Here is a 15,935-nt window from a genome sequence, read left to right as displayed (position 1 = left end):
GGATCAAAAAGAGATGTAGGTTGAAAATGTTTTATTCACCCAAAAGCAACATCCCTTGGTTGCCAGCAAGTATTCAAAAGTATGAAACCAAATGGGGTAAGAACACCTCCTAAAACAAAATCTTGTTCTTTTCAAACCAATAATACAATAAAGCACCTAATTCAGTGTTTTTGTTAAATACTTTTCTGTTGCTGATATTGGACACTTGGAAAGTGCTTGACAAAGCATAGCAGTAGTGTGAGGACACAATCACAGTACTTATAGTGGCATTTAATACATTTAAAACTTTTTAACGTTTATGAAAATGCTGTGATATTTTATGCAGCTTTAACAGCTGTATTCCACTATGATGACCGGTGATAAGGCATTCAATTTCAACTTGTTACAAATCAAAGTCCACAACCATATCATTAACACAATACTGTTAGATACTATTAGTAGATACTATTTCCAGGTACTTTAAACTAGTCTATTTCCTGAATATCATTGTACCATGTCATGCAGTCACATCCCCTGAGAACCACAGATAGCTGTGTGGGTAACTAAGGCTTTACTAAAGGCAGTATCCAACTCCTTCACTACCAGTTAATGGCAACTTGTGTTCGGTTGGCTTTAGACAGGTGCAAACCTTTTTGGTTCCCTTTATGTTCTCAACCAGGCTCCCCTGTCTTACCCTTTTTACTTGGGTATACACTAACCGGTCAATTTTTAAGGTACACAACCCCGTTCATTAAAATGGATCACTCCTACAGACAGTGAGTCTTGTGGCCGAGGCTTGCTATATAAAGCAGGTAGATGGGCATCGAGGCATTCAGTTACTGTTTGATTGAACATTAGAATGGGCAACGAGTGCCCTAAGTGACTTTGAGTGTGGTATGATCGTCGGTGCCAGGCTCGCCGGATCCAGTATCTCAAACGTCCGCCCTCCTGAGTTTTTCACACACAACGGTGTCTCGGGTTTACCGAGAAGGGTGCGACAAATAATGAAACATCCAGTCAGCGGCAGCCCTGTGGGCAAAAACAGCTTGTTGATGAGAGAGGGCCACAAACAGTTGGGCCACAAACAGACAAATCACACCGTAGTACAACAGTGGTGTGCAGAACGGCATCTCGGGGATGCACAACTCGTTGATCCTCGTCACGGATGGGCTATTGCAGCAGACGCAATACCAGGTTAAACTCCTATTAGCTAAAAACAAGTGACTCCAGTGGGCATGTCATCACCAACACTGGACAATTGAGGACTGGAAAAACATTGCCTGGTCTGCTGAATCCCAGTTCCTGTTGCGTCATGCTCATGTCAGAGTCAGGACTTGGCATAAGCAGCACGAGTCCATGGACTCATCCTGCCTGGTACAGGCTGGTGTAGGTGGTGTACTGGTGTGGGGAATGTTTTTCCTGACACATGTTAGGTCCCTTGATACCAATTGAGCAACAAAAGTTTCCGACATCTTGTAGAATCCATGCCCAGAAGAGTTTGTGTTGTTCTGGAGGCAAAGGGGGGTCTGAGCCGGTACTAGATGTATACCTAATAAACTGTCCAGTGAGTGATGACTTCAAGGAACCTAGGCCCAACCTCTCAACATATAGGCACTGGAAAACCGGGACAGCAATGTGCCCGCATTGCGCTAAGGGCCCGGTCTTGTCTTTTGGCTGAAGGCCTTAGGCTAGCCCTTCCTCCTTGTCACCTTTTAGTGTTTTATGTACTGTATTTCTTTGGAAGGCTGACATGGTCCTCCCAACAGTTATTTTGCTCCTGAGACAGGTTTTCCCTTTTGTTTTTCCATGATGCTCACAAGATTCTTGCATGATCATATTTGTGCTACATGTCCTTTGCAGATTAAACCGATTTTAGGAAGAGCATCCTCTTGCATCTTTCCTTTTCAGTTCCCTCTTATTGTGAGAAATTCTTGTAACTTTACAGCCATCTCCTTGTCAATCGACTCCAAACTACACACCCAACTAATTTTTTCACTTTTTTCCGTCCTGTTTCTTGTGGGGCTTGCAGTTTTGCTCACTGGCTGAACCGTTCCGTGTAGCAAGCAGGACCTGTCCATCATTGCCAAATTGGAGGCTGTAGTCAGTGGCAAGCAAGGGTCTTCCTTGCTCATCCCGCAGACGGGAAAAAACCTCCTGGTACAGACCACTGAGCCGCTGCTTCATTTCCCGGACAGAGCGAAGGTTCTCTGCCTTTTCCTTCAACAGGCGGGCCTTGTGGCGGCATAATCCTTCTACCCCCTCTTCGAGCCCAAACAGGACATCAAGCTTGCGCCGGCGGCAGTTCTGAGCGGCCATCTTGTTTTTGCCCCGCCTGCGAATGTCTCGGATCAGGTTGAGCTGGCCCTCACTGAGACGATGCTTGGTCAGAAGTTCGTTGAACTCCTCCACGGGCAGGTTGACGATGAGATCGTTGGAGAAGGGGATCTTCATGGTGCGAGCCCGGCGCTCATCACGGCCCCAAAGCTTATCGGAAATGTCATGCTCATAGGGTTTGCTGTAACGCGACTTTGGTAGCTTGAGGGACTTTCCCTGCCTGGGAGAGGTGGCCCTAGGCTGGTTGTAGGTATGGTCGTGGCCCACTTGTTCCAGCCAAGGGAGGTTGTTGAAACGCCCAGGCTTCTGGTAGCTTGTGCTGCACATCTTGCTGACTTCTGGGGAGTAGCCTCCCACAGCACCCTCCTCTCGCTCCACAATAACCTCCATGTCAGAGCTGTAGCCCACAGCCCCTTCTTCAGAAAACACAGAAGAGTCAGACGATGAAGAGGACGAAGAAGAGGAATAGGATGCCTCCGAGCCGCTAGGGGATGCAGGGCTGTGGCTGAAGTTCAGAGAAAGTCCAGAGTCAGAGTCTAGCTCCTCCTCAAGTTGGGAGGCCTGTGTTGGGTTGAAGCCTTCCTCCAGAGCCAGGCCCTGGAAGCTAAGCTCATCCAGCAAGGCATCATCCAAGAGGGAGCCGAGTGGGCTAGGCAGGACTGGTTCCTCCAGAAAGAGACTTGACTGAATGGAAGGCATGGGGTTGCCAACTGTGCCATTGAGTGCCAAAGGAAGGGCGCTATCTGTCAGGTCAGATGGGCCAAAGGTCAAGTTAAGGTCAAAGTCAGGTCCACTGGAGGACTGACTGAGCAGGGCTAGCTGGAGTGGGGCCTCCAGGGGAACACTGCCCCCGAAGCTGGAGTTGAAGGGGTAACTCTCCTGGCTGCTTCTGGGCAGGATTGCCTGCTGAAGGCTGACATCCTGGTGAACGGGGTCCATCAAGCTGGAACTCTGAATAGATCCAGATTGCATTACATCTCTGTCAAGGTCCATATCCTTCCAAAATAGTACAAGAAGTTAGATTAGATATTCTTTTGAATTACTTTCAGGGCAAGAGTATTTCAAAGTTTATACACTTTTCAACATTTTAAATAAATTATGAAGGGGATAAAATCAGAAACCACTTAGGACTTACTTCTGGCTCCATGATGGCGAGAATATCATGCCACTGCTGCTCCAAGTCCAGAGAGGGATCCTCGTGGGACGACAGGGGGGACAGAAGAAGCTCTCGGACAGGGGTTGGGTCCTCTCCGCTGGCTTCCCTCAGATCTATGCCAACTGGGTCTGACGGCTAAAAACAGAAACATCACAATGGTCATCCAATGATCAACAAACCTATCAATGGTCATCTCTTACCCTAGTACCATCAAATAAAACAACTGTGCTGTACCTCTGTCTCCTCTCCAAAAGGGAAGGTGTCTTCCAAGAGCCGTAGACATTCCTGGAAGGACATTGAGGACTGAGCTTCCAAGCTGGCAAACTGATGGAGAAGAGAACAGGAGTGAGCAGAGAGCTACCTGGATGTTCTGGATGGTGACAATGGTTCTTCTGGGCTGAACTGACACAGATGGTGGAGATGATTAGGCTTTTACAAAACATGTTATGGCAAGAGGGTAAACTAAACAGAACAGCGTGGCTTTATCTGAATAATTTTGTAGTGTGGTATCGAATGTCAATTTCATTTCACTATGCTTGACCTAAGGAGAAATACAGTAATCTCATGCTCCAGCTATACACCACTGAGGAGTGCAAATGCCTTTGTAATGATATATGGCTGCCCCTGTTCCCAAAATTAGGTATAGGAGTGCAAGAGAGTGCAAGAGATTGTGGTTAGAAACTGCCCTATAAAAGGGAAGGTTTCTGGGTTATGTTGTTATTTTACACACTTGGGAAGACTGTTTCCTATCTCCACCTCATCTACCCCAAACACTCTATCCTGCTTCACGACGCACAGCCAGGATAGAAAACCCATATTTTGTTTCAAGCAACCGAAGTGTTATGCTTTCCCAAAGTGCACTTGTCAGGGCCTCTCAATCGGTCTGTGAGCTGAGGCGGAAAGTTTCCAGTGTTTGGGGAAAGCGGCTCCTATTCCATCTTGTATGCCAGTCTTGCCATGTCTAACATTTCAGCATGTGCGTTTATAACATAATTGAAGCAGGATGTCCAAGTGTACAGGTATACAGTGGGGCAAAAAAGTATTTAGTCAGCCACCAATTGTGCAAGTTCTCCCACTTAAAAAGATGAGAGAGGCCTGTAATTTTCATCATAGGTACACTTCAACTATGACAGACAAAATGAGAGAAAAAAATCCAGAAAATCACATTGTAGGATTTTTTATGAATTTATTTGCAAATTATGGTGGAAAATAAGTATTTGGTCAATAACAAAAGTTTGTCAATACTTTGTTATATACCCTTTGTTGGCAATGACAGAGGTCAAATGTTTTCTGTAAGTCTTCACAAGGTTTTCACACACTGTTGCTGGTATTTTGGCTCATTCCTCCATGCAGATCTCCTCTAGAGCAGTGATGTTTTTGGGCTGTTGCTGGGCAAAACGGACTTTCAACTCCCTCCAAAGATTTTCTATGGGGTTGAGATCTGGAGACTGGCTAGGCCACTCCAGGACCTTGAAATGCTTCTTACGAAGCCACTCCTTCGTTGCCCGGGCGGTGTGTTTGGGATCATTGTCATGCTGAAAGGACCAGCCACCTTTCATCTTCAATGCCCTTGCTGATGGAAGGAGGTTTTCACTCAAAATCTCACGATACATGGCCCCATTCATTCTTTCCTTTACACGGATCAGTCGTCCTGGTCCCTTTGCAGAAAAACAGCCCCAAAGCATGATGTTTCCACCCCCATGCTTCACAGTAGGTATGGTGTTCTTTGGATGCAACTCAGCATTCTTTGTCCTCCAAACACGACGAGTTGAGTTTTTACCAAAAAGTTCTATTTTGGTTTCATCTGACCATATGACATTCTCCCAATCTTCTTCTGGTCATCCAAATGCTCTCTAGCAAACTTCAGACGGGCCTGGACATGTACTGGCTTAAGCAGGGGGACACGTCTGGCACTGCAGGATTTGAGTCCCTGGCGGTGTAGTGTGTTACTGATGGTAGGCTTTGTTACTTTGGTCCCAGCTCTCTGCAGGTCATTCACTAGGTCCCCCCGTGTGGTTCTGGGATTTTTGCTCACCGTTCTTGTGATCATTTTGACCCCACGGGGTGAGATCTTGCGTGGAGCCCCAGATCGAGGGAGATTATCAGTGGTCTTGTATGTCTTCCATTTCCTAATAATTGCTCCCACAGTTGATTTCTTCAAACCAAGCTGCTTACCTATTGCAGATTCAGTCTTCCCAGCCTGGTGCAGGTCTACAATTTTGTTTCTGTGTCCTTTGACAGCTCTTTGGTCTTGGCCATAGTGTAGTTTGGAGTGTGACTGTTTGAGGTTGTGGACAGGTGTCTTTTATACTGATAACAAGTTCAAACAGGTGCCATTAATACAGGTAACGAGTGGAGGACAGAGGAGCCTCTTAAAGAAAGAATTACAGGTCTGTGAGAGCCAGAAATCTTGCTTGTTTGTAGGTGACCAAATACTTATTTTCCACCATAATTTGCAAATAAATTCATTAAAAATCCTACAATGTGATTTTCTGGAATTTTTTTAATCATTTTGTCTGTCATAGTTGAAGTGTACCTATGATGAAAATTACAGGCCTCTCATCTTTTTAAGTGGGAGAACTTGCACAATTGGTGGCTGAATACTTTTTCCCCCCACTGTATATGGTATATGGACATTTATAGTGGCAAGAAAAAGTTTGTGAACCCTTTGGAAATACCTGGATGTCTGCATGAATTGGTCATAAAATTTGATCTGATCTTCATCTAGGTCACAACAATAGACAAACACAGTCTGCTTAAACTAATAACAACCACACAATTATAGGTTTTCATGTCTTTATTTAACACACCGTGGAAACATTCACAGTGCAGGATGGAAAAAAGTATGTGAACTCTTGGATTTAATAAGTGGTTGACCCTCCTTTGGCAGCAATAACCTCAACCAAATGTTTTCTGTAGTTGCGGATCAGACCTGCACAACGGTCAGGAGGAAATGTGGACCATTCCTCTTTACAAAACTGTTTCAGTTCAGCAATATTCTTGGGATGTCTGGTGTGAACTGCTGTCTTGAGGTCATGCCAAAGCATCTCAATCGGGTTGAGGTCAGGACTCTGACTGGGCCACTCCAGAAGCCGTATTTTCTTCTGTTGAAGCCATTCTGTTGTTGATTTACTTCTGTGTTTTGGGTCGTTGTCCTGTTGCATCACCCAACTTCTGTTGAGCTTCAATTGGTGGACAAATAGCCTTACATTCTCCTGCAAAATATCTTGATAAACTTAGGAATTCATTTTTCTGTCGACGATAGCAAGCTGTCCAGGCCATGAGGCAGCAAAGCAGCCCCAAACCATGATGCTCCCTCCACCATACTTTACAGTTGTGATGAGGTTTTGATGTTGGTGTGCTGTGCCTTTTTTTTCTCCACAGATAGTGTTGTGTTCCTTCCAAACAACTCAACTGCAGTTCCATCTGTCCACAGAATATTTTGCCAGTAGCGCTGTGGAACATCCAGGTGCACTTTTGCAAACTTCAGACGTGCAACAATGTTTTTTTTGGACAGCAGTGGCTTCTTCCGTGGTGTCCTCCCATGAACACCATTCTAGTTTAGTGTTTTATGTATCGTAGACTCGTCAACAGAGATGTTAGCATGTTTCAGAGATTTCTGTAAGTCTTGAGCTGACACTAGGATTCTTCTTAACCTCATTGAGCATTCTGCGGTGTGCTCTTGTCATCTTTGCAGCATGGCCACTTCTAGGGAGAGTAGCAACAGTGCTGAACTTTCTCCATTTATAGACAATTTGTCTTACCGTGGACTGATGAACATCAAGGCTTTTCGAGATACTTTTTGTAACCCTTTCCAGCTTTATGCAAGTCAACAATTCTTAATCTTAGGTCTTTTGAGATCTCTTTTGTTCGAGTCATGGTTCACATCAGGCAATGCTTCTTGTGAATAGAGTTTTTTTATAGGGCAAGGCAGCTCTAACCAACCTCTCCAATCTCGTCTCATTGACTGGACTCCAGGTTAGCTGACTCCTGAATCCAATTAGCTTTTGGAGAAGTCATTAGCCTAGGAGTTCGCATACTTTTTCCAACTTACACTGTGAATGTTTTAAATTATGTATTCAATATAGACAAGAAAATACAATTATTTGTGTGTTATTCGTTTAAGTACACTGTTTGTCTATTGTTGTGACTTAGATGAAGATGATTGTTGTGACTTAGATGATTTATGCAGAAATCCAGGTAATTCCAAAGGGTTCACATACTTTTTATTGCCATTGTAAGCCTCAGGACTGAGTCCCACCTGATCAGATAAATCCTGTGCAAGTTCTCTATTCGCACGGTCGTAAGAGCGTCCACCATCCCTCCAGATTTCTCTCCAGGTGTCCCCCACCAGCTCCTCCTCCTCTCCCTCCTCAGGCCACTGATGGCGTCCACGATCAGAGTGATCCTGCCAAAGCGTATCTGTATCCTGTGAACACACAATAATAATTGAAATGTTAGGCGAAGCAAAGTTATCGGCACCTCCTTATTAAGCATAATAACTATGACATTCAATCATCCATACAATGCCCTATGTATCGTTGTATGTTTGATTTAAGTTATCGCTGTACAATTTTTTTTAGATGGGACACATGCCAGGGACAAAAAGAGGGGATCGGAGCCACCTTGCGTTTTATCTACTATTGTTTAATTTTTCCATGACGGCCCATACATTAGTAGACATTGCATACAAACAGTGGGATGGCTATGAATAGACTTAACCTTTTCCTTAAGTTGGAGCTCAGTGATACCAACTGATCCAGTCATGTCCCTAAACCAGTTCTATATTTGCAGCTGATCCTCTCGCCCTCCACTGAAAGGGACTACTGGAGTTGGGGATGTTGCCCTTTGTGATGCCCCGATTCTACCTTACCGTACAGCGACCTGAGTGAAACTGACTAGCTGGCCTCTCCTTGGCTTTGACACTTTGACTGATTGGAACATTCTGATCTTGTGACCCCTTGAACCGTATTTGACAACATGTTTGACGTCTGACCAGGGGTTGGAAACTAAATTATATACTACACGTTAGGAATATTTTGGTAACAGAAAATAACATTTTTAACTGGTTCTCAAGGTTAGAAAATAACGGTTCTGTTCCGGAAGTTCACTTTGGTTCCTGGTTCTGTTTCCCTTCCGCCAATTTTTTTTCTCTCTGGTTTTCTGTTCTGTTCCCTGAACTGGTTCCAATCCCTACCTCTGACCATTCCCTGAGGCCTGTGGTCCTGCTACTCTGGCATCTTTGGGTAAATGTGTACCTGAATGTGACTGGAAGGGATTGCACAGCATGTTTTCCTCAAGCATAAGCACAACATGAGAAGTGTTGGGTAAGGGGGGTGTGAGGCCAAATGCAGCAGCTCTGGACAGATTTGGGCAGTGGATGGGGTCCATGGGGCTATGTGTAGAGTGCTCTGGGTATAGGGCTATACATATACATGCACCTGTCTGAAGAGGTCATATACTACTAGCCCAAGTCAGTAAACAAGCGTTGCGAAACCAAAGRWAWAACTGTGWGSYMRAATGCAGCAGCTCTGGACAGATTTGGGCAGTGGATGGGGTCCATGGGGCTATGTGTAGAGTGCTCTGGGTATAGGGCTATACATATACATGCACCTGTCTGAAGAGGTCATATACTACTAGCCCAAGTCAGTAAACAAGCGTTGCGAAACCAAAGGTATAACTGTGTGCTAGAATGATGCCACCTCGTGCCACAGGGCCAATGTTCTGATTGTAACATAACTACAAAGCTCTGAGTGCTATTTGAGCTCTGAGTCCAAGTTTCCAAGACAAACATCTGTGGTTTACAGCAGAGCTGGCGAGTCAATACTGATGTTGTCAGTTTGCCACCTTCCACAATATTGACGTCACAATATTACTGCCCTGAGATGCTCAGATAGATGAACTTGGCAGCATTTGTGTTTCATTGAGCAAGTCAAGGTAATAGAGCAGAGATGAGTTGTAATAGAACTGAATAACAAGTCTGGGAAGTTAAGACCAATTATAGCACTTGGCCTTAGGAGAGGTCCTTGGCCCCTCTGTACGAATGCACAGAGAGAGGGGAGGGCAACGGTTTCACAGAGCACTATCCCAGAGGAAGCTTAGTTGACTTTTCTCCTCTCACATAATACTGTAGGACTGGTTATGTCTGGCACGTCAGACATGTCCAGCCTAGCCCTGTAACAATACCAACACCTATAAGAGGGAGAGATGTGGTGGCATGCCCCAGACCCAGACAGTACCACACATTGCTGCCATAATATGATGCAGCTGGAGTTGAAAAATACAGCCCAGCTGTCTCGGTGCGGTTGCTGCTTCACTGATGAGTTAGTCCGGGTGAAGATCGTTATCAGGGACACTTAGATCCTTGGAAGGAACTAAGAGTATCAGTATGTCTGAATCGTTACATCACGATTGCAGCACCTAACTTGGTCTCAGATGCTCATTTCAATATCACTTACTGGAATCTGGGTCGACCCAGAAAGCATAACCATCTATGGTAGTAAGAGCCTCAAGAATATATATTTTTAACTATGTTACAAAATATTTGTCAACAGGACTGTATTCATGGGGGGTTGGTGGGAAAACATGAGGCATGTACATTTTAAACCGAGTACCAGTTAGCAATGCCAAAAAACATGCCCTCCTGTCCAGAAATAGCCAACAGGGCTACACGTCCAGTCTGAACTTCATACTTGGTCAACTGTGACAGTGGACATGCCAAATGACACCACTTTCTCTGCCCTGCGAGTGGCTTCTGATTTGGGAGGCTAAACCTAAAGCCTCCGGTGTCTGTGGATGTCTGCAGTCGTCATGGTTGAGACTGGGTACGCAGTCAAATAACCCAAAAGACCAGAAGCCAGGAGATGGCAATGACATGCAGAGGACTAAAACAAAACAACTCCCATACTTTCCCCAATCCAAAACAAGCTCATTATGGAGTGTTGATGAGTCCAGTGTAGGGTGCATACTCAGGCATGTTGCCTTGCAGATATACTGTATATTTAGACCCTACAGTGACTGAAAACTCCCTACACTCCCAAAGTGACTAATATTCTACCTCGGTGCTAAATGAAAGTGATTTTGGAATTCCCCTTCAAGGTCTAGGTTGGAGCAGTAGAAGCTGTCCCCTGTGTTTGCCATATTCAACAAATGGAGAGTAAATAAATAAATACATGTTTTAACTAATGTTTTAGGTATCTTCCGATACATTTATTTCCATAGTAAAATCAAGTATTATTGTGATTGCACTTCTAAATATGATTGGCGTACAAATACAATTAGCCTACACGGAATGTGTATACTTCTACAGTTTATTCCTACATCAAATCTGCTGGGCTTCGATGGGTATGGAAAGCTGTATGTATGGGGCAAGACTGAATAGCCAGTGGCTAAAGTGGGACACATTTCCAGTCACACACCCCTCTCTGGCCTACTTTCCTCTGACACAGAGTAGCCTGGGCCCCGGCCAACGCGCCCCTCACAGTTAGTGGACCATATCAACAAGCAGCTCTCCCTCAGCTGTTGGAAAAACAAGGGGAAGTCCAGCCAAGCTTTTGGCATGCTGCTGCACTCACTCCCCGTGATTCTGTCATTCAATGCCCAACACTGTTGCTCAATGAGTGTTTTGGGTTCCAAAACAAAGGCTCTAACAAAAGTGAGCACATGCTAAAACATAATGACGGGGTTGTTGAGTTAATTGTTATTTCTTACAATTACTCAAATGTAACTGTTGCAATACAGTTGGATATCCACACTTATCAAGAATAGACTGGATAAAACAAGACTGTCGATATTTTTCCTGTCTTCAAAGTGATTTATGTCGTATTTTCAAGTTCAGCAAGTCCTCAGAGAGTAAATATTGACTACTAATGACCTAAATGGTTTGCCTCGTCATATTGGTCATGATACTAATGCTATTGAAATCTGAAGAGGTCAGCCCACCAAACACCATGCCAAATATACAATCCCCGGGAACTTTTTTACTAGAATAGAACAAATGTTTTAACAGGAAAAATGTTTCACTTTAAGGCCTTCCCACCCTGTACGTCGGATTCAGCCTTTTACGATTATTACATGCCACACTGTGAGATGTTACCAAATCAGGTTGTATGATTTGCTTCAGTTTTGTCGTCACATTTCTGCGATTGGCTTGAGAGTTTACGTCAGCCAACGTAGGCTTGGCCAACCGCAGCGGTGTATTTGATCAGCACGTGCCAGCAGTGCAAGCCTCTTTCTATGCTTACGCACGAGTGAAGTGAACGTCTGTGTCTGCTAATTGTTTTCACATACAAACTTTTTACACGTCAGAATCAAATATGCGTCCCAAAAAAAACATGGCCACTGTGGTAAAACGTTTATTTTGAGTTGCGATTTTGTTTATTTATCAAAATCCAATTAGGTAGCCCGATTTTTCTGATGTCATGTAAAAGATGAAAGATTATTCGAGAAATCGTTCTTCTTGCAAAGCATGTAAACGTTTAAATCAAACTATTATATTAATCTGACACTTCAATCATGTTATTGTGTGCGTACTCCGTGCCGGCTGTGTTCCTATTGGTCGGGCACGGGGATTGGCTCGTAAACACCAGCCCACACTACACGATAAAGGCTCAACACTTTGTCAGAGCCTACGACTGCACATAAGTGGCACTTCATCGGCAGACCTAGACCCTGTCGCACAACAACCGGATGTTCCGGTTTTCAGGGGAAATGGAAAGAGCCTGTGACGAGACTTCCTCTTGTGGGCGTTAACAAGGCGACACTCCATCTTAACTCCTCCTCCACATTTACTTGATCAGTGCAGAAGGGAACCTCCCCCAACATTTTTCCCCTTTCTCGTCAAGACCAGTATGTAAGGGATCTAATTTCAGGCATGTCTTTTACGCCTGCTAAGTTATGTTAGACACACTGAATAAGCCAAGACGTCTGACAATCGTTTACGACCAGTCACTTATTCTGAAAAGTAACCTACACTTCATTCTTGACTTGCAATCTTAGATCCATTCTCTAATGCTGTAAATTAAGGGAGTTATAAATAGTAAATATCTCGCCTTGTGTGCATCGCAATCTCTTAGTTATGCAGGTTTGAAATTAACAGCATGATACAGCAAATACAACCAGGAAGCTTTCGCTTGCTTGAATCCGAGGGTGGGAATCCCCACTGTGTTTATTGAAAGGCTGTTTTCATACAAGGGTGTTCTTCTCTCCCAGTTAAGCCTCCTTTTATAGTGATCTCAGCCTCCGGTAAGTCCTGCCCTTGATCCCTAATGATATATGACCGGTGTATCACTTGCCTTCTGTAAATCAACAGTTTGATAGTTGCCTAATTGAACACACTTCCCCAGTGGCAGAGTTTTGGACTGATTTGCAGTAATGTAGTTCCCTATTGTGAATTCATTTGTTTAAGGCACTGCATTGTATTTGAACATTGAATAAGCTCTGACACAGCCAATTCTCTTGAACACCACTCTATGCTGCCACTGGTCTTACTGACTTAGAGTGTAGAAGAGTTCACCATAGTTTACCTCTTCATAGAGATCCTCATCCTTATCCTCCTCCTCATGGCTTCTTCTTAGAAGGGGCGCCACGGTGTTCGGACTGTCCTCTCTGATTGGCCCATATTCCGACTCCAGCGACCCCGCCACCACGCTTGACCTCATGACCGACCCCACCTGGTCAACTGCATGAACCTCCAACCCACCTGCACCTCCCTCCAGGGGGGCTGGCTGGCCAGGAGCCCCCACCACCAGGGTATCAGGTTCGCGCCGCACCAGCCAGGTTTCTAGCTCCGAGCTGGGCACCCGGAGGCGGTCCAGGGAGCGGACCCAGCCCAGAAGCCTCCGGGCTGTGAAGAAGCCGTCCAGGTCTACACTTTTGGGGTGGAGGTCCTGGCCGTCCAGCTGGTTGTGGAACTGGGTCTGGGTGAGGGCTGAGGTGGGGCCCAGGATCATCTCGTGCGAGTGGGGCAAGTAAGAGCCCACATCTACTCTGACGCCAACCAGGCTGAGCAGGATGGCTACTTGGATCAAGCCCTCTGTGAAATATTTCTTCAGACACATCATGTCTTGTCTTCAGAGTTTTACAGGGTGAGTGCACGAAATGAGGGAAAGGGAATGGAGACGTGGTGGGTGGCAAAATGCCAAGTGTAAGCCTCAGAAGACGTATTGTCTGTTGATGGGTTATCTATAGCTTCAAGTCAATGTAATAAAGAGGCAAAATAAAGCTATTTAGGATACACCAAAATAGACACTATGGTGAGATAAAAAAGTGATGTATCCTCTCCTCTTCACTCTTCCAAATATCGTTAAATCCTATACGGACAAACACAACATGAAAGAATAAAGTTAGATAATACAATTAATTGATTAGTTATTTCAAAAGAATATCACATTGAAAAGACAATTCATAAAATAAGAAGTAGTGAATCCAACATAATTGATGAAATAGCAGAGGAAAAGGCTGCTGAATTGAACACCATAAGATCAGGGCCTCTTCCAGGCATAGATCAGGGTTGCTTAGGGCCTACGGCCGCTAGGGGGCCCATAACCCCAAAATATATATTTTTTGATTAGTAGTTAGTTTAGCCAGCTATCTAAACTTGTAGTAATCATGGCTGAATACTGACTGGGCACGTGGGCCTGACCTTCATGGGGCCCCCAATGATTTTGTTAGTCATTTTCACTCCCGAAATTATATTAATATGCCTAAGTCATTATAAAATGTGTAGAATTGCATGAATGTGCTTTAAAACTGCAGAAATTTCTCTCCACCCCATGGCAAAATGTGTAGAATTGCATGAATGTGCTTTAAAACTGCAGAAATTTCTCTCCACCCCATGGCAAAATGTGTAGAATTGCAGGAAATTTTCCAAGAAACTGATTTTTTCTATGCCCCATGGCAAAATGTGTAGAGTTGCAGGAAATTAACTTAAAAACGAATAAATGTCTCTCCACCGTTAAGACTGGGGCCACTAAAATGTTTTGAGCGAGGTGGGAGGCCACCCAACCAAATCTTGCTTCGGGCCCCAAAGGGCTTAAGTGTGCCCTATATACGATTGTTGTATACTTGATGACCCAAAGCGAATTTAAAAAAAATATTCCTAAAGATAACAAACAGGGGAGTGTTATTATTATCAAAAGATACCAGTGACTTCACTTCCACTTACTTCCTTCTATTCGTTCTAGAAGTTGTTTGGTACAGTAGTTAGCGCCAGGGCGGCTACTAGACACACAGTGGTAATCACACTGTTACCCGGGAAATAACAAGCATATTCTGCCAATCAATGGCTCAATGAATAACTTGACAACGCATTACTTCGGTAACTGTAGGCAACTATTTGTAATGTATTACGCCATGTAAATAAACCGGTGACCAATGTTATTCTGCTAGATGTTTTCAATAGGCATGTCTATTGCAGTTGTTCCTGCATGAAACATGTCACATGAGGAGCCCGTTCAACCAAAAATGGATTAAATTACTGAATTTGAACCTGTCTGACAGGGAGAACGTTGATAATTTAACCTGTAGGCTACTTCATCAAAGGACACTGAACGACCCCGCGAAATCATTAGAAGTTCATTTGAAAATATCTGGAATTATGTATGAACGTCAAGGATCTAAAAACCGTTGACAGTAATTGTTCACCCTCATTCTTCAGAAATGTTCCACTTTTATTGGCAAATAGAAATGGGTCGAGCAACTGAATATCAATAGAAATGGGTCGAGAAACTGTCCCATAAACTCCACTTCATCTCAATTTAAGGTATACAATGTGTATAGCCTGTTTACATATTTACTTACAGTAATAACACCCATATTAGGCCTACATAACTGCCATTATCTACAAACAAGTGTAGATAATGTTAGTTTCCTGGTTTGACTCTCTTACCGGACTATGGAGACAGAAGTTGTCAAAAATGGGCACATCAGTGGAAACGCAGCGAGCCCAATCCTTTTGGAAGATTTTGTATTATGACTCTAAATCAGAGAGTGAAGAATTTTAAAACCTGCTCAGTTCACGGAGCCGTTCGCTGTCCCCTCCCTACATGACGTAAAGCCTACCATTTCACTTTTCTGTTTTCTATAACTCCGCGGCGTCAAAAACCATACCCCCCTATAGGCTATACCGCCCATCTATATCAACCCTGCCAAATCAACTGAACACACAGCCACACCGTACGCAGGCTCCAAAGTAGAATATCCTACTGTCTGTCTGACGGTCCATCCATATGTGCATTGCTGCCATCTGCCGTGCTAGAACGAACTATAACAGAAAGACATCCACGCTGGCTAATCCAGACGAGCCTCGTAACATGGTTTGAATCACATATATATTTTTTTATAAAATAGGCTATCACTTGTAACAAGAGTAGGTCATTTATGACATATTCTATACACATGAGATTAAAGATAATACTGATAGGATGTATATGCATAATGCCCCATAATTCACTACTTGGCCATATGA

The 15,935-nt window shown here is 44.1% G+C and overlaps 1 protein-coding gene across 2 annotated transcripts; it reads right to left on the bottom strand.

Annotated features, from left to right (window-relative positions):
* Window positions 1-16: 16 nt before the first annotated feature.
* On the bottom strand, window positions 17-15,680 carry LOC111981548 (endoplasmic reticulum membrane sensor NFE2L1). Of its 2 annotated transcripts, none has more exons than XM_024012855.2 (6): window positions 15,357-15,680; window positions 12,994-13,779; window positions 7,731-7,898; window positions 3,704-3,793; window positions 3,449-3,604; window positions 17-3,264 (listed from the first exon to the last, which is right to left on the bottom strand). In XM_024012855.2, exons 2-6 carry the CDS (start codon window positions 13,528-13,530, stop codon window positions 1,972-1,974), a joined length of 2,244 nt encoding a protein of 747 aa, XP_023868623.1. In that variant the 5' UTR covers window positions 13,531-13,779; window positions 15,357-15,680; the 3' UTR covers window positions 17-1,971. The 2 variants fall into 2 exon arrangements, with proteins under 2 accessions (XP_023868623.1, XP_023868622.1); XM_024012854.2 differs by having other exon boundaries at window positions 17-3,309; window positions 15,357-15,676.
* Window positions 15,681-15,935: the final 255 nt, after the last annotated feature.

The sequence above is a fragment of the Salvelinus sp. IW2-2015 genome, linkage group LG20 (genome assembly GCF_002910315.2).
Source record: "Salvelinus sp. IW2-2015 linkage group LG20, ASM291031v2, whole genome shotgun sequence".
NCBI lineage: Eukaryota > Metazoa > Chordata > Actinopteri > Salmoniformes > Salmonidae > Salvelinus > Salvelinus sp. IW2-2015.
This window is presented reverse-complemented; position numbering and strand designations above follow the sequence as displayed.